General features: G+C 37.2%; 5 protein-coding genes across 5 annotated transcripts; 3 read left to right on the top strand and 2 right to left on the bottom strand.

Moving 5' to 3' along the window:
- Positions 1–6,172: 6,172 nt before the first annotated feature.
- GCK72_012934 (uncharacterized protein) lies at positions 6,173–6,825 on the top strand (the record flags this gene model as incomplete). The annotated part of the gene is made up of 2 exons (XM_053729512.1): positions 6,173–6,657; positions 6,702–6,825. The coding sequence occupies 2 exons, from the start codon at positions 6,173–6,175 to the stop codon at positions 6,823–6,825; spliced, it is 609 nt and encodes a 202-aa protein (XP_053584284.1).
- A 1,875-nt stretch (positions 6,826–8,700) lies between these two features.
- GCK72_012933 (uncharacterized protein) lies at positions 8,701–9,353 on the bottom strand (the record flags this gene model as incomplete). The annotated part of the gene is made up of 2 exons (XM_053729511.1): positions 8,701–8,824; positions 8,869–9,353. The coding sequence occupies 2 exons, from the start codon at positions 9,351–9,353 to the stop codon at positions 8,701–8,703; spliced, it is 609 nt and encodes a 202-aa protein (XP_053584283.1).
- A 7,557-nt stretch (positions 9,354–16,910) lies between these two features.
- GCK72_012932 (uncharacterized protein) lies at positions 16,911–17,572 on the top strand (the record flags this gene model as incomplete). The annotated part of the gene is made up of 3 exons (XM_053729510.1): positions 16,911–16,962; positions 17,011–17,440; positions 17,488–17,572. The coding sequence occupies 3 exons, from the start codon at positions 16,911–16,913 to the stop codon at positions 17,570–17,572; spliced, it is 567 nt and encodes a 188-aa protein (XP_053584282.1).
- A 1,053-nt stretch (positions 17,573–18,625) lies between these two features.
- GCK72_012931 (uncharacterized protein) lies at positions 18,626–19,899 on the bottom strand (the record flags this gene model as incomplete). The annotated part of the gene is made up of 4 exons (XM_053729509.1): positions 18,626–18,687; positions 18,737–19,207; positions 19,432–19,555; positions 19,666–19,899. 4 exons carry the CDS (start codon positions 19,897–19,899, stop codon positions 18,626–18,628), a joined length of 891 nt encoding a protein of 296 aa, XP_053584281.1.
- Positions 19,900–21,795: 1,896 nt separating this feature from the next.
- GCK72_012930 (uncharacterized protein) lies at positions 21,796–23,328 on the top strand (the record flags this gene model as incomplete). Its single annotated transcript, XM_053729508.1, has 4 exons — positions 21,796–22,020; positions 22,138–22,261; positions 22,428–22,886; positions 22,937–23,328. The coding sequence occupies 4 exons, from the start codon at positions 21,796–21,798 to the stop codon at positions 23,326–23,328; spliced, it is 1,200 nt and encodes a 399-aa protein (XP_053584280.1).
- Positions 23,329–23,385: the final 57 nt, after the last annotated feature.

Here is a 23,385-nt window from a genome sequence, read left to right as displayed (position 1 = left end):
ATTGTCCGTAATATGTGCTTTTTACAGATAACCCCAAAATTCAAAAGTGAATCACAAGGAAAGCTTGCCAAGCAGCTTTTGGCCGATGCAGGGATGGATGTGAACAAAGAGGAGCATGGCCGAAAAGATCTTATAGAGCTTGCAAATTATCTTTCAAACTATCAAATAATATTGTGGACTGCAAACAAAAATCAAGCCGTCCCAACTGAAGAAAAGCGATTCAATCCCGATGGCAAAGGATTTATTGGATTATTTTATTATGAGGGACATTATGAACATGTGAATCACACCAAAGGAAAACAAGCATCAAGGTAAGTTATCAATTTATTGTTATAAGAGATTTTATTATTAGGTTTTGTTTCCAATGCTCTACTTTTGACGACAATCAGCATTGTCGAAGATGTAAAGCCAAATGCAAAAGATGTGGTGCCACAGGATGCAAACAAGAAGATGAGAACATTCATTGCAGCTTTTGTAATATTTACTTTCGAAGTAAAACGTGTTTTGACGCGCATCTCACCGCAAAATCAAAGAAGGGGTTGTCACATTGCAAGAAATATAGCAGGTAACTAATCAATTAGACAAACATTAGTAATGTCTTACAGATGCGAAAAGTGCAATAAAATTGATAGGTCAGAGAGGATTCTTGGAGAAACACACGTATGTAACGCGAACGAGTTCTGTTCCATATGCAGGGAGAAAGCATTGAAGGGACATGCCTGTGCTCACCACGTCCCTGACGAGAAGGAAAAGTTGAGGAAACGAGAAAACCAAAAGCAATGGGCTATTATCGTGTATGATATGGAATGTATTGTGTCAGAGTCAGGAAAATTCAATGGTAAGAAACATAAACAATCAAAGTATAAGCTTTCTTTTTCCAGGACATATTGAAAGAGGTCCCAAGCACAAGCCCAACTTTATTTGTGTAAGAATGATCTGCAGTGATTGTCGAGGAGAGGAAGGATGCCAATTATGTGCCCAACCATGGACCTACAGCTACAAGAATTTTCCACCATTCAAAAACAACAAACACGATTCTCCATTAGCCAGTTTTGCAGATTTCCTACTACATAACCCACGGGCAGCCGGTGCATATGTGATCGCACACAATGGTGGAAGGTATGTTTCAATAGTTAACTTTTTCAACTTCCAAGATATTTTCAGGTATGACCATGTTATGTTGTTAGCAGAGCTCGATAGACAAGGAGGCACAAAGGCAAAAGAACCAAAAATTTTATTAAATGGGATGACAATCATAACGGCAGAGTTTGAATATGAGAAAAGAAAGCTGCATTTTCGTGATTCTTTCCAATACTTGCAAATGGGATTAGCAAAAATGCCTGGAGCTTTTGGCCTGGAGGGCGAGGCAAAAGGTTTCTTTCCCCACTTATACAATCATCCGGACAATTACGATAAAGAATTGAAAACGTTGCCATCAAAGGAATACTATAGCCCACAGTTCATGGCACCTTCTACAAAGAAAGAATTTGATGACTGGTATGAAAAGTGTTACCATGATGGATTCAAGTTACATGATGAGCTGCTAAAGTATTGCCAATCGGATGTTCGCATTCTCACGTTAACATTGATGTCTTTCATTGAGGTGAGTAAACTGTTTCAACCTGTTAGTATTTTTGTTTTTACAGATGTGTGAATCGACTTTCAATGGTTGGAACCCAATTGTCAATGGATGTACTATAGCTTCCTATGTCATGTTCGTATTGAAGCACGAATACATAAAAAAAGGAGATGTTGGATATATTCCCGAGAATGGCTATGGAGGAGGAAATAATTCAATGTTAGCGTTAAAGTATATCCAATGGCTCGAGAAAATAGATCCAACACTACATTTAAAGTACAAATTACGCGGAGGAGAAGTCAAAATCGATGCTAATGGACATTCTTACTTTGCTGATGCTTTCAATGTGACCACAAATGAAGTTTTTGAGGTATATTTTCATTTTTGATACAAACCCATTCCATTTACACACACACACACACACAGACCCCAAGGAAGACTGACCCTCACAACAAGTGAGGTGAAGGAAATCTTTTTCTCTGTATCAAATAGTATCAATTTTATTTAACTTTTCAGATTTATGGATGTGTATGGCACGGGTGCCCAAAGTGTTATCCGGATCGGGACAAGAAATGTCCAATGAGACCCGACAAGACAATGGAAGCTTTGTATAAAGAAACAATGAAGAGAGAAGAAGATATTCTAAATGACGGATTCAATCTAAATTCTGTTTGGGAATGTGAAATATACGAACAGATGGAAAAAGATAGAGAGATGCAACAATTCTTTGAGCTAGTAAGTTTTCAAACAAATAGGCTAAACATAAAGTTTTCTTCAGAACAAGTACGATCAAAGACTCAAACCACGCGAAGCATTATATGGAGGAAGAACACAGGCATTTCGATCAATGGCAGTTGCGATTGAAGACATACTTCTAAATTATTACGATTTCAATAGTTTATACCCATATCTCAATGCAGGAGGTACAGCTTACCCGCGAGGAAACCCAATTGTGGTCGATAAGGACTTTCCCAATACTGATGAACCATTAAAACTCAAAGGTATGCATATTTTTCCTATTCTTACTAACATTTACATTATAGGAATTGTGTTTTGTGATGTACTACCCACACAAGACGCAGCCATGGGATATTTACCTCAGAAAATAATGAAGAAGCTCATGTTTGTTCTCTGTAGAACTTGTGCGAATAATCAGAATATTGAAGGAAAATGTACACATACCAAGGTCTCTGAAAGATTTTTGACTGGAGTATGGTGCACAGATGAGCTGAATAAGGCCGTTTCTAAAGGGTACAAGGTGCTCAAGTACCATGAAATCTGGCATTGGCCAGAAGAGGCTTGGGTCAAAGGAGGATTCTTTGCCGATTACATCAAGCCTCTATTGAAATTGAAACATGAAAGTAGTGGATGGCCAAAGGAAAATATGATGGATGAGGAAAAGAAAGCATACATCGCAAGAATATGGGAGATGGATGGAGTCAAACTGGATCCCTTGAAGATCATAAAAAACAAAGCACTGCGAAGCCTGTGCAAAATATTCCTCAATTCCGCCTGGGGTAAGTAGAAATCTATCGTCTTCTAATGTTGTTCCTTTTTCAGGAAAATTTGCACAGAACCCAATGAAAGTTGAGACAAGACTCATCTACAACAGTGATGGACTTGCAATGGCCAATTTTTTCAACGATCCCAACTTTGAACCAACTGGACTGCTTCCTTATGGCGAACACAAACATTTCATATCAAGAAAGCCCAAGAAAGACTTTCTCAAGACATCACCATTCACAAATCTTGCTATCGCGGCGATCACAACATGTGCGGCCAGGTTAAGACTCACTGAAGCTATAGAGAGAGTTGGAATAGAGAATATGATTTATTGCGGTATGTGAGTAAATGTAACACGAATACAACTATTATTTTTAGACACTGACTCTGTGATTTTCAAACAGAAGAAAGACAGTGATCCTCTTGGGGACCTCAAGGGAGATAATTTAGGCTACTTAACGAACGAAATTCCACCAGGGAATGAGTTGGTTGAAGCCGTAGCAATGGCTCCAAAGGTTTATGCATTGAAGATAAGAGACAAGGACGGCAACTACAGCTATACAGTAAAAGCAAAAGGAATGTGTTTGAACAGTGGCAACACTGGAAGTATCAACTTTGACACTATGAAAGAAAGTGTAGGTATTAGTTCTGTTATGCTTTGGCCAACGTATTCTTTTCAGATGAATGCATTCATTCGAGATGGTGTAGCAACCCCCATGGAAGGCGAGATGTTAACGTTCAAAAGAGGAGATAATGCATTAGATGGCCTTTGGACCTTCAGATTGAAGAAGACTCTCAACCCTCGAATGGACAAGGGACACTACGTTGATGGTGTTGTAGCACCATTCGGACAAATATCAGGAGATATACAATTAATTAATGATTATCCTTTCTAACATTGTAAATAAATATTGTAGAGACAAAACATTTGTACACATTTCATACACAATCTACACAATCTACGCACAATCTTTGCACAATCTTTGCACAAAAAATTTATTGAAAAACAATCTATGCACAATCTCAAAACAAAAATTTGGCAGAGACACAATCTATGCACAAAAATTTTTTTGACAGAAATCAGTGTGAAATCTTACAAAAATTGAGAAAAAACAACACTTTTATCAGATGTTCAAAGCTTTTTTGTCAGTTTTTCATGTGAGCATGTCTGATTTCCCGATATATGTATGCATATATCAACGTTTTTAGTAATTTAACCTGAACATATACCCATTTTAAAGGCATAGCCATACATACAGGTCTATATTTTGATCCATATACATGCACTTTTACAATATTTCGGTGTATATGCACAAGTTTTTGATATATTTCGGTGTATACGCACACGTTTTCACAATGTTTCAGTGCATATGCAGACATTTTCACAATTGTTTAATGTATATGCGTACATTGCTTGCATTATTTTAGTGTATACGCACAGATTTTCACAATACTTTAGTGTATATACACCCATTTTCACAATATTTTGATACATGCGCACAGATTTTTAAAATAATTTGATCCATATGCGTAGACTTTTGCAATATTTCTGTGTATACACATGTTTTCAAGATATTTTGGTGTAAATGCACACACTATCACAATGTTTTAGGTGTATATGCACACTTTCTACATTATTTTTGGTGTATGCACACACATTTTCACGATATTTTGATACAAATCTAAACATTTTATTCTATTTTCATACGTGGACATACTACTTTTCACGTATGTCTACACATTTTTACCTACAAGTCTACATTTTTTCGGGCACGTGCACACATTTATTAGTTGTTTTTCATTTTTTTTAATGTAAGATTACCTGATTTCGCGACATTTGTATGCATACATACCAACGTTTTAGTAATTTATTCTGAACATATACCCATTTTTACGGTGTTTCCATACATACACACCCACTTTTTGTGTATATGCACACACTTTCTCAGTTTTTATCCATTCTGATATAGTCATTTCACGATATTCTGATACAAATCTAACCATTTTACTCTATTTTTATGCGTTGGCACACGTTTTAGGCTAGTTTCCGTATTTTTCGTGCCCGTACATACATTTTACGTGTATATCTACCCTTTTTTTCGTGTATTTCTACATATTTTAGTGTATTTCTACACTTTTTTCGTATATGCACATACATTTTTCGTGCGCATACACATATTTTTATATGTGCCTACAGATTTTTCGTGTATTTCTTCTAGTTTTTCATATACGCCTACATTTTTCATGTATACCTACATATTTTCGTGAATTTCCACAGAATTTTCGTGTTTGTCTGCATATTCTTCGGGTATGCCTACATATTTTTCGGGTATATCTACATATTCTTCGGGTATGCCTACAGATTTTTCTCCAAAATGATAGGCTTTTCAATGTTTTGTGTTGATACTTGATGAAAGTGCCATACATTTTGCACAAACACCGTATAGATTCAATAGTTTATGGACTTATTTTACATAAGCATGGGACTTTTCATCAATTTAATGATAAATCCATTATAGTGTCCTTGAAGAGGGTGTGTAGCTTTAATAAGAATGATGATACGGACGCGCATTTTTGCATCTAGGGATGCATTACAAGAAAGATTTCTAGTTTTTGTTCAGAAATATACGCATTTCATCTACAAATGACAAAGTTCAAACGTATAAGCTTCATACTTTTATCAATAACCACTTATATTTGCTATCGCTTTTATCTATATGCATCTTTTCTTTACACTAGGAGGTCACGGTATATTACATTTTTCATGGACATATATTTACAGAGCATACTACATTCTTCTATTCTATCAACAAAAACACTAAGGTGTAGTTTTTCAATCATAGTTTGATAATGTATTTCAGGTGCGCAGCCAACACTGTGAGTAATATTCTTGAAGAAATATGTGTGTACAGAATAGAACTGAATAGGGTGGCAACAATTTCCAGAAATGAGAAGACTTTTCTTGACCTATGCATTTTCTCTGTGTCTCTCACTATCTCTTACAGCTACTTATGGACTATTTTGTACCATTCCGTATTTTTAACGTCATCGTGATTGGTGATCTATTTCCTACGCTCTCGTCGTGCCATTATGGATTCCTGTGAAGATTTTGATATGTGTGAGGACATGGACAAAATAGATTTGTGCTTGCCAACAAAGAAAGAGGATAAATCAAAACCATGCAATCATCAAGAGATTGAAGACCGTTTTCGTGAATTCAAGCAATCAACATACAAAGAAATTCAGCAGCTGTCTTGTGCTTTGAAGAAAGTTGGATATTCTCCTTTGTGTCCGGACGTCAAACGCCGAACAGATTTGGATTATATTCGCGAATGTTTGGATCGAATGACTGCTGACCAAGCTGTGTTTTACAGCCGAGCTGGTGAAGTATTGGTAGGGTGCTACGTCACTCCATTACGTCCGACTGAAGTTCAATGTGGTCAAGGAAAGCTTAACCTTTGTCAGTATTTTGCTGCTAAATGGTGCTATAGCATTGATGACAACCAGTATGTAGTGATCAACGGATGTGGGGCTGCTTATCCTGTGTCAGAGCTGTTCATTGTCAGAGTTCCAAGGTAACTACACTTCTTTTAATCAGAAAATATATTAGTTTTTATAGACCTGAAGCTATGCAAAACGATAGAGAGGTTCGTGCTCAGAAGAAACGAGACAGCGGCATGAGATGGTCCATACCTTCATCGGATATTTCTGGTGCTCGAGGAATTTTACGTTCTAACAAGTGATATGATATTGTCAAATTTATGAATAATTGATCTTTATGTATATGTTTTGTGTGCTTACTCCTACTTGTTAATAATGTATCAATTGTACACGAAAAATGCAACAATTTCAGTTATACAACTTTTCTATAGTGCCTAAAACTGTGTGAATAAAGAAGTATACATAATGTGAAGTTGAAAGAAACAACTATAAACATGCAGTCTTTACCACAAAGTCATCAAAAATAAAAGAACTGACACGTCTTTGAATCAAATGGGTTTAAAACATATGCATCATCAAAAGACAGTGGGTTATAGTCTTCTAACCCATATGCATTATTCGTAGACATAATTATAACATATAACCCCAATAAATCGATCATAGCCAGAATTTGTGTGTACTTTCGAAGATGGTTAAAGACAAAAAGGGTAATTTTTGAAGAAAGTACAAGGAACAGTAACTCAAATAGGTGCAAAGTCAAATAGCTGCATTGCGATATAATAAGCTCTGGAGAACACACGAAACCTATGTTTCAATATAAATTTAGCAAAATATTAGTATTTAGAAATAAGTTTCATTGAAAAAAGTCATTCAATTTATGAGTTTTTGTCATGAATACTCATTTTTGCAACTCAAAACAGCACGTAAAAAGACACAGACCCCCCCGATATTCTTCCGCAATTGTAAGGGTGAGGAGAAGGGGGTCCTGTTTTTTGGCACTGGGTGAGATAGAGTGTGTAAAGACGATGTGCCCCGGTTTTTTGACAACGCGAATAGCGGTGAGTAGTATGGGGGTAAGGATGGAAGGGGGACGCCCTCCTCTTTTTACACACTCTCTCACCACCCAAAGCGGAAGCATACCGGGCCACCCTCCTCCTCACCCCAGCGGAAAAAACGGGAACCCCCCAGCGGGTCTTCTTTTTGCGGAAAAGTTGTCCCGTTTTTTTCCGCTGGGGGGTTCCCGTTTTTTCCGCTGGGGTGAGGAGGAGGGTAGTCCTGTTTTTTTCCGCTGGGGTGGTGAGAGAGTGTGTAAAAAGAGGAGGGTGGTCCTGTTTTTTTCCGCTGGGTTGGGCGGTGTCGTGCGGGGAACAGCTGTTAGTGGGACCTTCCCCTTCCCGGATCCTTACCCCCATACTACTCACCGCTATTCGCGTTGTCAAAAAACCGGGGCACATCGTCTTTACACACTCTATCTCACCCAGTGCCAAAAAACAGGACCCCCTTCTCCTCACCCTTACAATTGCGGAAGAATATCGGGGGGGTCTGTGTCTTTTTACGTGCTGTTTTGAGTTGCAAAAATGAGTATTCATGACAAAAACTCATAAATTGAATGACTTTTTTCAATGAAACTTATTTCTAAATACTAATATTTTGCTAAATTTATATTGAAACATAGGTTTCGTGTGTTCTCCAGAGCTTATTATATCGCAATGCAGCTATTTGACTTTGCACCTATTTGAGTTACTGTTCCTTGTACTTTCTTCAAAAATTACCCTTTTTGTCTTTAACCATCTTCGAAAGTACACACAAATTCTGGCTATGATCGATTTATTGGGGTTATATGTTATAATTATGTCTACGAATAATGCATATGGGTTAGAAGACTATAACCCACTGTCTTTTGATGATGCATATGTTTTAAACCCATTTGATTCAAAGACGTGTCAGTTCTTTTATTTTTGATGACTTTGTGGTAAAGACTGCATGTTTATAGTTGTTTCTTTCAACTTCACATTATGTATACTTCTTTATTCACACAGTTTTAGGCACTATAGAAAAGTTGTATAACTGAAATTGTTGCATTTTTCGTGTACAATTGATACATTATTAACAAGTAGGAGTAAGCACACAAAACATATACATAAAGATCAATTATTCATAAATTTGACAATATCATATCACTTGTTAGAACGTAAAATTCCTCGAGCACCAGAAATATCCGATGAAGGTATGGACCATCTCATGCCGCTGTCTCGTTTCTTCTGAGCACGAACCTCTCTATCGTTTTGCATAGCTTCAGGTCTATAAAAACTAATATATTTTCTGATTAAAAGAAGTGTAGTTACCTTGGAACTCTGACAATGAACAGCTCTGACACAGGATAAGCAGCCCCACATCCGTTGATCACTACATACTGGTTGTCATCAATGCTATAGCACCATTTAGCAGCAAAATACTGACAAAGGTTAAGCTTTCCTTGACCACATTGAACTTCAGTCGGACGTAATGGAGTGACGTAGCACCCTACCAATACTTCACCAGCTCGGCTGTAAAACACAGCTTGGTCAGCAGTCATTCGATCCAAACATTCGCGAATATAATCCAAATCTGTTCGGCGTTTGACGTCCGGACACAAAGGAGAATATCCAACTTTCTTCAAAGCACAAGACAGCTGCTGAATTTCTTTGTATGTTGATTGCTTGAATTCACGAAAACGGTCTTCAATCTCTTGATGATTGCATGGTTTTGATTTATCCTCTTTCTTTGTTGGCAAGCACAAATCTATTTTGTCCATGTCCTCACACATATCAAAATCTTCACAGGAATCCATAATGGCACGACGAGAGCGTAGGAAATAGATCACCAATCACGATGACGTTAAAAATACGGAATGGTACAAAATAGTCCATAAGTAGCTGTAAGAGATAGTGAGAGACACAGAGAAAATGCATAGGTCAAGAAAAGTCTTCTCATTTCTGGAAATTGTTGCCACCCTATTCAGTTCTATTCTGTACACACATATTTCTTCAAGAATATTACTCACAGTGTTGGCTGCGCACCTGAAATACATTATCAAACTATGATTGAAAAACTACACCTTAGTGTTTTTGTTGATAGAATAGAAGAATGTAGTATGCTCTGTAAATATATGTCCATGAAAAATGTAATATACCGTGACCTCCTAGTGTAAAGAAAAGATGCATATAGATAAAAGCGATAGCAAATATAAGTGGTTATTGATAAAAGTATGAAGCTTATACGTTTGAACTTTGTCATTTGTAGATGAAATGCGTATATTTCTGAACAAAAACTAGAAATCTTTCTTGTAATGCATCCCTAGATGCAAAAATGCGCGTCCGTATCATCATTCTTATTAAAGCTACACACCCTCTTCAAGGACACTATAATGGATTTATCATTAAATTGATGAAAAGTCCCATGCTTATGTAAAATAAGTCCATAAACTATTGAATCTATACGGTGTTTGTGCAAAATGTATGGCACTTTCATCAAGTATCAACACAAAACATTGAAAAGCCTATCATTTTGGAGAAAAATCTGTAGGCATACCCGAAGAATATGTAGATATACCCGAAAAATATGTAGGCATACCCGAAGAATATGCAGACAAACACGAAAATTCTGTGGAAATTCACGAAAATATGTAGGTATACATGAAAAATGTAGGCGTATATGAAAAACTAGAAGAAATACACGAAAAATCTGTAGGCACATATAAAAATATGTGTATGCGCACGAAAAATGTATGTGCATATACGAAAAAAGTGTAGAAATACACTAAAATATGTAGAAATACACGAAAAAAAGGGTAGATATACACGTAAAATGTATGTACGGGCACGAAAAATACGGAAACTAGCCTAAAACGTGTGCCAACGCATAAAAATAGAGTAAAATGGTTAGATTTGTATCAGAATATCGTGAAATGACTATATCAGAATGGATAAAAACTGAGAAAGTGTGTGCATATACACAAAAAGTGGGTGTGTATGTATGGAAACACCGTAAAAATGGGTATATGTTCAGAATAAATTACTAAAACGTTGGTATGTATGCATACAAATGTCGCGAAATCAGGTAATCTTACATTAAAAAAAATGAAAAACAACTAATAAATGTGTGCACGTGCCCGAAAAAATGTAGACTTGTAGGTAAAAATGTGTAGACATACGTGAAAAGTAGTATGTCCACGTATGAAAATAGAATAAAATGTTTAGATTTGTATCAAAATATCGTGAAAATGTGTGTGCATACACCAAAAATAATGTAGAAAGTGTGCATATACACCTAAAACATTGTGATAGTGTGTGCATTTACACCAAAATATCTTGAAAACATGTGTATACACAGAAATATTGCAAAAGTCTACGCATATGGATCAAATTATTTTAAAAATCTGTGCGCATGTATCAAAATATTGTGAAAATGGGTGTATATACACTAAAGTATTGTGAAAATCTGTGCGTATACACTAAAATAATGCAAGCAATGTACGCATATACATTAAACAATTGTGAAAATGTCTGCATATGCACTGAAACATTGTGAAAACGTGTGCGTATACACCGAAATATATCAAAAACTTGTGCATATACACCGAAATATTGTAAAAGTGCATGTATATGGATCAAAATATAGACCTGTATGTATGGCTATGCCTTTAAAATGGGTATATGTTCAGGTTAAATTACTAAAAACGTTGATATATGCATACATATATCGGGAAATCAGACATGCTCACATGAAAAACTGACAAAAAAGCTTTGAACATCTGATAAAAGTGTTGTTTTTTCTCAATTTTTGTAAGATTTCACACTGATTTCTGTCAAAAAAATTTTTGTGCATAGATTGTGTCTCTGCCAAATTTTTGTTTTGAGATTGTGCATAGATTGTTTTTCAATAAATTTTTTGTGCAAAGATTGTGCAAAGATTGTGCGTAGATTGTGTAGATTGTGTATGAAATGTGTACAAATGTTTTGTCTCTACAATATTTATTTACAATGTTAGAAAGGATAATCATTAATTAATTGTATATCTCCTGATATTTGTCCGAATGGTGCTACAACACCATCAACGTAGTGTCCCTTGTCCATTCGAGGGTTGAGAGTCTTCTTCAATCTGAAGGTCCAAAGGCCATCTAATGCATTATCTCCTCTTTTGAACGTTAACATCTCGCCTTCCATGGGGGTTGCTACACCATCTCGAATGAATGCATTCATCTGAAAAGAATACGTTGGCCAAAGCATAACAGAACTAATACCTACACTTTCTTTCATAGTGTCAAAGTTGATACTTCCAGTGTTGCCACTGTTCAAACACATTCCTTTTGCTTTTACTGTATAGCTGTAGTTGCCGTCCTTGTCTCTTATCTTCAATGCATAAACCTTTGGAGCCATTGCTACGGCTTCAACCAACTCATTCCCTGGTGGAATTTCGTTCGTTAAGTAGCCTAAATTATCTCCCTTGAGGTCCCCAAGAGGATCACTGTCTTTCTTCTGTTTGAAAATCACAGAGTCAGTGTCTAAAAATAATAGTTGTATTCGTGTTACATTTACTCACATACCGCAATAAATCATATTCTCTATTCCAACTCTCTCTATAGCTTCAGTGAGTCTTAACCTGGCCGCACATGTTGTGATCGCCGCGATAGCAAGATTTGTGAATGGTGATGTCTTGAGAAAGTCTTTCTTGGGCTTTCTTGATATGAAATGTTTGTGTTCGCCATAAGGAAGCAGTCCAGTTGGTTCAAAGTTGGGATCGTTGAAAAAATTGGCCATTGCAAGTCCATCACTGTTGTAGATGAGTCTTGTCTCAACTTTCATTGGGTTCTGTGCAAATTTTCCTGAAAAAGGAACAACATTAGAAGACGATAGATTTCTACTTACCCCAGGCGGAATTGAGGAATATTTTGCACAGGCTTCGCAGTGCTTTGTTTTTTATGATCTTCAAGGGATCCAGTTTGACTCCATCCATCTCCCATATTCTTGCGATGTATGCTTTCTTTTCCTCATCCATCATATTTTCCTTTGGCCATCCACTACTTTCATGTTTCAATTTCAATAGAGGCTTGATGTAATCGGCAAAGAATCCTCCTTTGACCCAAGCCTCTTCTGGCCAATGCCAGATTTCATGGTACTTGAGCACCTTGTACCCTTTAGAAACGGCCTTATTCAGCTCATCTGTGCACCATACTCCAGTCAAAAATCTTTCAGAGACCTTGGTATGTGTACATTTTCCTTCAATATTCTGATTATTCGCACAAGTTCTACAGAGAACAAACATGAGCTTCTTCATTATTTTCTGAGGTAAATATCCCATGGCTGCGTCTTGTGTGGGTAGTACATCACAAAACACAATTCCTATAATGTAAATGTTAGTAAGAATAGGAAAAATATGCATACCTTTGAGTTTTAATGGTTCATCAGTATTGGGAAAGTCCTTATCGACCACAATTGGGTTTCCTCGCGGGTAAGCTGTACCTCCTGCATTGAGATATGGGTATAAACTATTGAAATCGTAATAATTTAGAAGTATGTCTTCAATCGCAACTGCCATTGATCGAAATGCCTGTGTTCTTCCTCCATATAATGCTTCGCGTGGTTTGAGTCTTTGATCGTACTTGTTCTGAAGAAAACTTTATGTTTAGCCTATTTGTTTGAAAACTTACTAGCTCAAAGAATTGTTGCATCTCTCTATCTTTTTCCATCTGTTCGTATATTTCACATTCCCAAACAGAATTTAGATTGAATCCGTCATTTAGAATATCTTCTTCTCTCTTCATTGTTTCTTTATACAAAGCTTCCATTGTCTTGTCGGGTCTCATTGGACATTTCTTGTCCCGATCCGGATAACACTTTGGGCACCCGTGCCATACACATCCATAAATCTGAAAAGTTAAATAAAATTGATACTATTTGATACAGAGAAAAAGATTTCCTTCACCTCACTTGTTGTGAGGGTCAGTCTTCCTTGGGGTCTGTGTGTGTGTGTGTGTGTAAATGGAATGGGTTTGTATCAAAAATGAAAATATACCTCAAAAACTTCATTTGTGGTCACATTGAAAGCATCAGCAAAGTAAGAATGTCCATTAGCATCGATTTTGACTTCTCCTCCGCGTAATTTGTACTTTAAATGTAGTGTTGGATCTATTTTCTCGAGCCATTGGATATACTTTAACGCTAACATTGAATTATTTCCTCCTCCATAGCCATTCTCGGGAATATATCCAACATCTCCTTTTTTTATGTATTCGTGCTTCAATACGAACATGACATAGGAAGCTATAGTACATCCATTGACAATTGGGTTCCAACCATTGAAAGTCGATTCACACATCTGTAAAAACAAAAATACTAACAGGTTGAAACAGTTTACTCACCTCAATGAAAGACATCAATGTTAACGTGAGAATGCGAACATCCGATTGGCAATACTTTAGCAGCTCATCATGTAACTTGAATCCATCATGGTAACACTTTTCATACCAGTCATCAAATTCTTTCTTTGTAGAAGGTGCCATGAACTGTGGGCTATAGTATTCCTTTGATGGCAACGTTTTCAATTCTTTATCGTAATTGTCCGGATGATTGTATAAGTGGGGAAAGAAACCTTTTGCCTCGCCCTCCAGGCCAAAAGCTCCAGGCATTTTTGCTAATCCCATTTGCAAGTATTGGAAAGAATCACGAAAATGCAGCTTTCTTTTCTCATATTCAAACTCTGCCGTTATGATTGTCATCCCATTTAATAAAATTTTTGGTTCTTTTGCCTTTGTGCCTCCTTGTCTATCGAGCTCTGCTAACAACATAACATGGTCATACCTGAAAATATCTTGGAAGTTGAAAAAGTTAACTATTGAAACATACCTTCCACCATTGTGTGCGATCACATATGCACCGGCTGCCCGTGGGTTATGTAGTAGGAAATCTGCAAAACTGGCTAATGGAGAATCGTGTTTGTTGTTTTTGAATGGTGGAAAATTCTTGTAGCTGTAGGTCCATGGTTGGGCACATAATTGGCATCCTTCCTCTCCTCGACAATCACTGCAGATCATTCTTACACAAATAAAGTTGGGCTTGTGCTTGGGACCTCTTTCAATATGTCCTGGAAAAAGAAAGCTTATACTTTGATTGTTTATGTTTCTTACCATTGAATTTTCCTGACTCTGACACAATACATTCCATATCATACACGATAATAGCCCATTGCTTTTGGTTTTCTCGTTTCCTCAACTTTTCCTTCTCGTCAGGGACGTGGTGAGCACAGGCATGTCCCTTCAATGCTTTCTCCCTGCATATGGAACAGAACTCGTTCGCGTTACATACGTGTGTTTCTCCAAGAATCCTCTCTGACCTATCAATTTTATTGCACTTTTCGCATCTGTAAGACATTACTAATGTTTGTCTAATTGATTAGTTACCTGCTATATTTCTTGCAATGTGACAACCCCTTCTTTGATTTTGCGGTGAGATGCGCGTCAAAACACGTTTTACTTCGAAAGTAAATATTACAAAAGCTGCAATGAATGTTCTCATCTTCTTGTTTGCATCCTGTGGCACCACATCTTTTGCATTTGGCTTTACATCTTCGACAATGCTGATTGTCGTCAAAAGTAGAGCATTGGAAACAAAACCTAATAATAAAATCTCTTATAACAATAAATTGATAACTTACCTTGATGCTTGTTTTCCTTTGGTGTGATTCACATGTTCATAATGTCCCTCATAATAAAATAATCCAATAAATCCTTTGCCATCGGGATTGAATCGCTTTTCTTCAGTTGGGACGGCTTGATTTTTGTTTGCAGTCCACAATATTATTTGATAGTTTGAAAGATAATTTGCAAGCTCTATAAGATCTTTTCGGCCATGCTCCTCTTTGTTCACATCCATCCCTGCATCGGCCAAAAGCTGCTTGGCAAGCTTTCCTTGTGATTCACTTTTGAATTTTGGGGTTATCTGTAAAAAGCACATATTACGGACAATCAAAGAGTCTAAAAGTACCTCTGGTCTTACGAGGCTTCGATAAAATTTTTCCAATTTCTGCCTTTCGTCTCCGTTGGTCGTAGTTTCTATATCACTTTCCAGTTTTCCTAGTGCAAGTGCTTTTGGTAGACAGTGGCTCATCCCTGTGATCCTGCTGAGGCTAACACCAAAATGTTGTTTCTGTTATAAAATATATTATAGTTTGACAAAAGACAGTATGCCTTACCAATAGTGTTTTTCTTATTTTTTCAATTTTATCAGTTTTCCGAGTATTCTGTGTTCCCCTGCCTCGTAGTTGTGATTGTTTATCCTTGAAAACGTTCATAGCAACAGTAAAACTTTCATCTAAGCGTAGCTCTTTATTAGATTGCATCTGCTTAGCAATTTCATTCATTATCACTCCTCCATCAGCCACTGCATACGTTTTGTGGGTTACAAAGAAACCATCTCTATCGGTATACCCATCATGGTTCAGTCTGTAAACGTTCTTCTTAAGATTTGAAAGTATGATAAAACTTACTGAAGCCAATATTTGGTTGTTTTCAGATTTCCTCCAGCTTTTTTGAGCATTTTACGAATAAAAATGTCCAAGAGCTTGGCCACATGTTGATGGAGTATCTTGTTGTCTTTTACTTTATCAAGATTGATGAATTTCATTCTGACGGTGTCCGCAATCAGAAACTGGCTGTTGTGTCTTCGAAAATGTGGTTCATTAGAAGTTATAACGTTTTCTGTGAAGAACTCTTCTTCCTCTGGTGTTGGAAAGGTCTCGCTTCTTTCAAAGTCTCGTATTTGCATTTTTCGCTGCGGTCCTTTGCCATCTAAAATGAATAATTGAAATTCTTTATGTTTTCATTATCACTCACGTCTTCGTGTCGAAACTATTCTGGCTGGCTTAGATTGTCTTTTCTTTTCTTCTAAAAATCCTCCTTGATTCTGAACTGAACTAGTTGATGTTTGATATTTTCTCTTCTTGTCCGTTCTTGTGTGGTCTACAGTTTCTTCTTCTTTTTCATGTGATCGACTTTCTGGTTTTGTCTTTTTCGTCTTTGGTTCAAGACTAGTTGGTGGAGGGGCTCCTCCTCGTGAATTGTGAGCGTTTAGTGTTTTGCGTTTCATAACTGAAAAAACAAAGGATGAAAAAAAAAAGGATGAAAAAAAAAGGATGAAAAAGGATGAATAAACGGACGAGAGAAAAGGAAAAGAAATGAGAGCTCAAAAATAGGTCACCATTTACCATGCGGTAAAAAGATGAAAATGAGCCACAGATTATGAATATCTCAAATCACCCTCTGCAACAGTCAGCTGTTACTTTCTGGTTGATGACGTCATCTCTAACATTTATTTTGTTTTCTTCGTCTCTCGTTTTCATACTCTCTCGTTCTATGGTTTTAACCGTTACGAAAAATGTCATTCGTGATTTATCACGCCATAGTGGTAGGTGACCTGTTTCTGAGTTCTGTCTTTTCTATAATTGTTTTCCAGATTTTCTAATGCCTTCAAAATTATCCGGCAAACGTGGAAAACGATGCAATTGCATGGACCCTCTCCGGGACATTCGATCAAAGTATACAAGTCAATGCAAGATATTTTGTACTTTTCGTGAAATAAGATATCGTGGTGGTTTGGGCATACGATGTGAACTCCTTCAGGATTTGGAAACTATACGATTCATAATTGATGACCAATTGGGAAAAGATGAAGCAATTTTCCACTTTAGAGACGGTCGAATTCTTGAATACAGTGATGTGATTGCTAAATGTCCAAGTGAAGTTCCCTCGATTCAAGACGGTGTTAATTTGCTTGAATTTTACAACAACAAGCTCAAGAAGAATATTACTGATGAACAATTTGTTCTGATGGATAAGCAAGGGAGATACCATCCTATTTCTGAGCTGTTTATTGCCAAAGTTCCGTAAGTAACTATCGATATATTTGTCAACACTTTTTCAAATCTTTCAGAACACCGTGCTCCTCCTGTCAAAACCTGCCACAGTCTCCATCAACCAACTCTCCAAAATTGAATGAAGATACCCAGAAAGTCTAAATAATAATATTCTATGTTCATCTATAATGTCTTTTTTTTTTGAATGTAAATTATTTTAAAACGGTAAAATGTTGAGAATTAATGAAAAAACAATAAAATTTTAATCACTAGCATTTGAATGTGACTCACAAACATGAAAGCGTCTTCTCTGTGGATGCGTCATACATATGTCAAATGAGAATTTTCAACCGGTGTATGAAAAAAGATCCCCTTGTAAGAGAATAAACCACACTTACTTATGCCCTCGACTCGCACAACCCTTGCCTGGTTGTGTGAGGTGAGGAGTCTCTCACAATTTTAACAACATAGAAGATAAAACAAAAATTTTTTACCCATCAGGTTTTACATGATTGTGCCTTTCCTACAATCATCATCATCAGATCAAACATTGAGTGAAAATTGATAAAAAGCCTGGCCATGAACTTGACAAAACGTGTAAATTTGGAGATCTGTCCTATGTGCCTAGAACGCGCGAGAACCTCCCAAAAACATGGACTCTGTGGGCCTCACATTACCCTCACTTGATGTTCACATGACGGAAAGTCAGGTCTACGGGTCACGGATCAAAGTTTAATGATAGTGGGTGGTTTCGTCTATCTAAGCACCCTTGAATCTAGCCCCAGATCTCACAGAAGAGAACCCCATGGTGAAATTAACTACATCTGAGGATAGGCTTGGCGGTGTGAATTTAACCATATGACCCAATAACTAGAGCCAGCTGGCGCACCTTCGACGTCTTTTTGAGCTCCTATTCTGAGCCAGTGAGCGTGTGAGAATCTACTGAGCCTAGTATTTGATTGTAGGTGACTGGTCAACTCACAACATAATATCTCGTGGTAAAATTATCACCATTAGGAGTGTGGTTCAAATGCGGTTAATTTACCCATATGACCCTATAGTTTAGGTCCCCTGGAGCCTCTTCGACACATTTTTGAGCTCTTTTTGCTCAAGCTCTGGTCAGCTCTCTGGCCAGTCTTCAATCTTGAGTCATACGCTAATGCCATCAGTCACAAAATCTCATGGTAAATTTGACGACATGGTGGTAAATTTCACCTACCAATCTACTTCCGATTCCAGTGATACTTTTCGTTTTTGTGTGATCAGCTTTGGGTAGTCTGAATTATATCAAGTTGAACTGAAGCATACTGTTATCAAGAATCTTACCGTACTCATCTGGAAAACTCTCCATGTCTTCTGGACCTCTCATAAACTTTTTCGGCTTTTCATCGTTGATTCCAAATATCGACAGAATCTCTTTTTTCACATCTTCTGATAGCTTCAACCAATTGTACATTTTGATATACAATTCCTTTCCAGCCTTCAAAGAATCGAATGGTCGTGGGATGGTGAGAACTCTATGCAAACGGTTTCGTACCGTTCCTAGAACATTTACAGCGAAGAAGGCCTGGGTACAGATTCCCAGAGTGAACCACTTTTTCATTTGTCTGGCAATGTCTTTGGTATCCAGGTAGACGTTATCGAGTACTGGTGTACTCAAAAGTTCTTGAGCCTGTTCGGCGGACATGGAACGAGGTCGGGAAGATGTCGAGGGTGGGGACGCGTCTGAAGAGAAAGTGTCAGTGAGTGATGAGGAGGGCATCGGACAATTGAAGTTGAGAACAGCGTTGTTGAGTTCTGAAAACAATTGGATGATTGATGTTAACTGATTGTGATGTCATTTATGAAAATGTTGCAACTGTAACACTTGATAAGAAAGCTACTAATATGTTTTAAAAATCAAAATTAATCATTTTCAGGAATTCAAAATATTATGTGCGGTTTCAGTTTCTAGACATTTCTAGACAAGGCCTTTATCGTCAATTATAGATTCATTGTGGTTCCTAAATGTTGTAACTCACCTCTAGTAAATCCACTTCCTGGACTACAGCAGGCGCCCACTGGCATCTGTTGCTCCACTGAGTAGTCCTCCAGTTTCATTCTTTTGGTTGCTGGCTTGAACTCGTTTGGATATTGGTTTTCGTCCTGGAAAAACAGTTAACCATTTACCGATTTTATCATAAGGTTGTGGAATCTCAAGCTAACAAAACCAGTTGAAACATACTTTAATGATAACAACTCTGCCATGAACTCACCGAGAACATAAAGTAGATCGGAAGATCTTTTGATCCATATGGAGTGTATCTCATTTCGAATCGATTCTCCTTCTTAACCATTTCCCGTTCGAAGCATGAAATCGTGACTTTCTTCCTTTTGAGAATTCCATAACAATCCATATTCTTCGGGTGTCTGACATTGGTCAATTCCGTCAGAATGTACTTCGACTCAGCGATTGTTTGTTGGACACTGAGAGCTCTGGTTGGAATCATATCTAAAAAAAACAGGGAAATTGACTATAAGTTACTGGGAACGGGAGGAAAACGGTAAATTGAATCAGACGACAAAATTATTGTGGAGAAGAAGGAAAACATAAAATGAGGGTCTGTAGATCAAGACTAGAATAGGTAGGTCAAATATAGGATACGGTGTTTTCTTACAATGTTTTGGGTCTGGAGAATATTATTCAACTTGAAGACCGTTGAGGCGACTTTAACTGGCCTAGAAAAGAAAAAGTTCTTAACACAGAAATCTGTTTCTAGAAAAACATACCGTCTAGAATATGTGAAGAGGTTACTGCATCACTGAAACAGCTTAATAACATTTCCCATAGCCCGGTATATCTAAACTCGCTGAAATGCGTTTTTTTTTAGTTTTCAAAGTTGAATTTTTAAAAATGTTTTCGATTTTTGTTGGGTTTTCTGTTCTTAAACATTGTTTCTTGTTTTTTAACTGTATATTTAGTGATTATTTACAACAGAGAAATTTCGAATTTCTCATTTTTTGAAAATTTCATCAATTTTACAATTAGAACTCCAATTTAAACAAAATTGGCGAGAAATTGCACGAGAAATGCGTCAGTAACATCGCATGCGCATTGTACATTGAGGGTGCCGCGGGATGTTTTCCAACCTGGATCAGCCAAATCGATTAAATTGACTCTCCAGTTCATGTCAACTTCTTTCCAGGGCCAAAAACGGAAGTGCTTGCATACCAAATGTCACGGTAGATGTCCAATATGGGACCGACATTCACTAACACCCTTGTTTTCCACCTAGAGACGGTTTCTTCTTTACCTCTCCCCATCTTTATTTATACTGTTCTCTCTTTTGTTATAGTAACTAGGGACCGCTACGTTCGTAAGGAACAAAAATTCCATTTTTCTTCTTTTGCGTCCTCCAGACGATTATTTTGCCTTCCTATGTATATTATTTTACCCTTTTTATTTAGTTTTAAGGGACCGCTATGTTCGTAAGCAAAAATCTCATTTTTTCTTTCGGGTCCTCATGGAAATGCTTTTTTCTAGCTTTTTCACTTTTGTTATATCCAATGCGAGAAACATTTCCATTTTCTTTCTGGGGTCCTCATGAAACGAAGTCACTGACGTACTCACACTTTACGAATACTCATATACAATACGCATAGTTATCTTTTTCGATATTTATTTATCTCATAGGTCAGGTCAAACCGCTTTGAAACATGACAAGTTTTCCCAGAGCCTTTAAAAAAGGACGCAATGCACAGTTGTATCCCAAAAAGATGGGACTGTCACTCATTCATTCCCTTTTTCCCCATACAGACGGTTTATTTCATCTTCTCATATTGTTAACCTTTATAATAACCATGGTTCTGGAAAGACATATTACTCATTTTCTATGCTCTAGTTGATCAAGTTTTATCAGTTTGACTTTTTCTGATAAATGATAATTGCCACGTTTTCAAAGATTTGCATTTTTTTAACAAGAAATAACAGTAATTTTTAAATTTTGACAAAATATTGACAACCAACTTTTTTGACGTGATTGACAATTATTGACTTCTGATTTTGTCCATTGTCATGATCAAATCAAGAAAAATAGATATTCAACTCTTCCCATATTGTTCACCTTTATGATGTTATCTTCTTGCATAGGTCAAGTCAAACAGCTGTAGAAAAGATATAGATAATCAGTTTTTTCCCAGAGACCTTAAAAAGAACGCCGCGGTTGTAAATCAAATGTCACGCTAATTATGTGCAGTCACATAATCCCGCAACTTGGAACCTCATTTACTTATTCCCTCGCTCTGACTTGCATATTGTTTTATTTTTTCTCTTCCTCTTATTGACAGCATATTTTTCTTCTTCTTCCCCTAACAAATACCCATACAATAATTTATTATTTTCAGAAATGATTCCAACCACTGCTCTCTGTTTCCAACAAATAATCGATGAGTCGAACTACATTCTTACCGAACTGACCAATGTCAGACACCCAGGGAATACGGATTGTTATGGAATTCTCAAAAGGAAGGAAGTCCCGATTTCATGCTTCGAACGGGATACAATTCAGATTGAAAATCGATTCGAGACGGGATATGAATCAAGAGATCATCCGATCTCTTTCGGTATTTCGGTAAGTAAATGGGAGAGAGGAGGAGCTGGAATCTAACAAAACATGTTTCAATAAGCCTTGTTAGTTTATGATTCGCCGAAAATAATGCTGTTGAGTTACTTAGAAAACATTTTCCAGGACGAAAATCAATACACTAACAAGTTCGAACCAGCAACCAAACGAATGAAGCTAGAGGACTCCTCAGTTGATCAAGAGACGCCAGTTGGCTCATGCAGTTTGCCAGAACGTGGAGTTACTAAAGGTAAGTTACAAGAGTTATAGACATGCAATAGGAAAATTATTAGCACAAAAAACGTGTCCAGAATTGTTTAGAAGCTGAAACTGCGTTTGTTAGTTAGCTGTTACAGTTACAGGATTCTCATAAATATTCTCACAATCTGTAAAAATCAATCAAGTTACAATTTAAGAATTCAACAACGATGTTCTCAATTTCAATCGTCCGTTGCCCTCCTCATCACCCGAAATCGCATTCTCTTCCGTCTCGTCTTCTCTCTCACCACCAACATCAACCCAATCTCATTCAATGTCAACCGAACAAGCTCAGCAACTTCTGAACACAACAATCTCTTATAAGATCAACTTGAATACCAAGGAAATTGCCAGTCAAATGAGAGAGTGGTTCACACTTGCGATCTGTTCCCAGGCATTCTTCGCTGCACATGTTCTTGGCGTTGCTCGGAACCGTTTTCATAGAGTTCTCACCGTTCCACCACCATTCAGTTCCATGAAGACTGGAAAGGAATTGTATATAAAAATGTACAATTGGTTGAAACTGTCGGAAGATGTGAAAAAGGAAATCTTGTCGGTATCTGGGACAAACTCAATAAAGTTTGCTCAAGTTTCAGAAAACGAAGAGGAAGAGTACGGTAAGTTACCACAATCCCAGTGTGTTTCACTTACATTTAATTCACTTCAGAGTGTCCAAAAGAGATCTCCCGGAAACGAAAAGCTTCATTCCATTCGGAGACATCATTGTCTTCTGACTCATTCCTCGATTCATCGATCACTGACGAGACATTCAATGCCTTTATCAACAAGCCAGTCAATTATGTTAACACCAAAAAGATCTCGATGTTGATCAAGGATTGGCTCGAGGAAACTCAAGCGACTCAGGAGTGGTTTGCCACCAAGATCTTGGAAAGATGCAGAAGGACACTCAGTCAATGTTTGAATAATCCAAAGGACTGGAAAAACTTGAGTCAAAAGAGAGAAATCTACGTGAAGATGTACAATTGGATGTGTCTGAGAGAGGAACAGAGACTTGAGATTATGAGAGTTTACAAGGCGCCAAACATGGATTCCCAATAAAACATCAAATCAAGTTGCCAGATCACTCAATGGACACTTCCAAAAACTCACAATTAC

This window comes from Caenorhabditis remanei, chromosome IV (assembly GCF_010183535.1).
Source record: "Caenorhabditis remanei strain PX506 chromosome IV, whole genome shotgun sequence".
NCBI classification, from domain to species: domain Eukaryota; kingdom Metazoa; phylum Nematoda; class Chromadorea; order Rhabditida; family Rhabditidae; genus Caenorhabditis; species Caenorhabditis remanei.
This window is presented reverse-complemented; position numbering and strand designations above follow the sequence as displayed.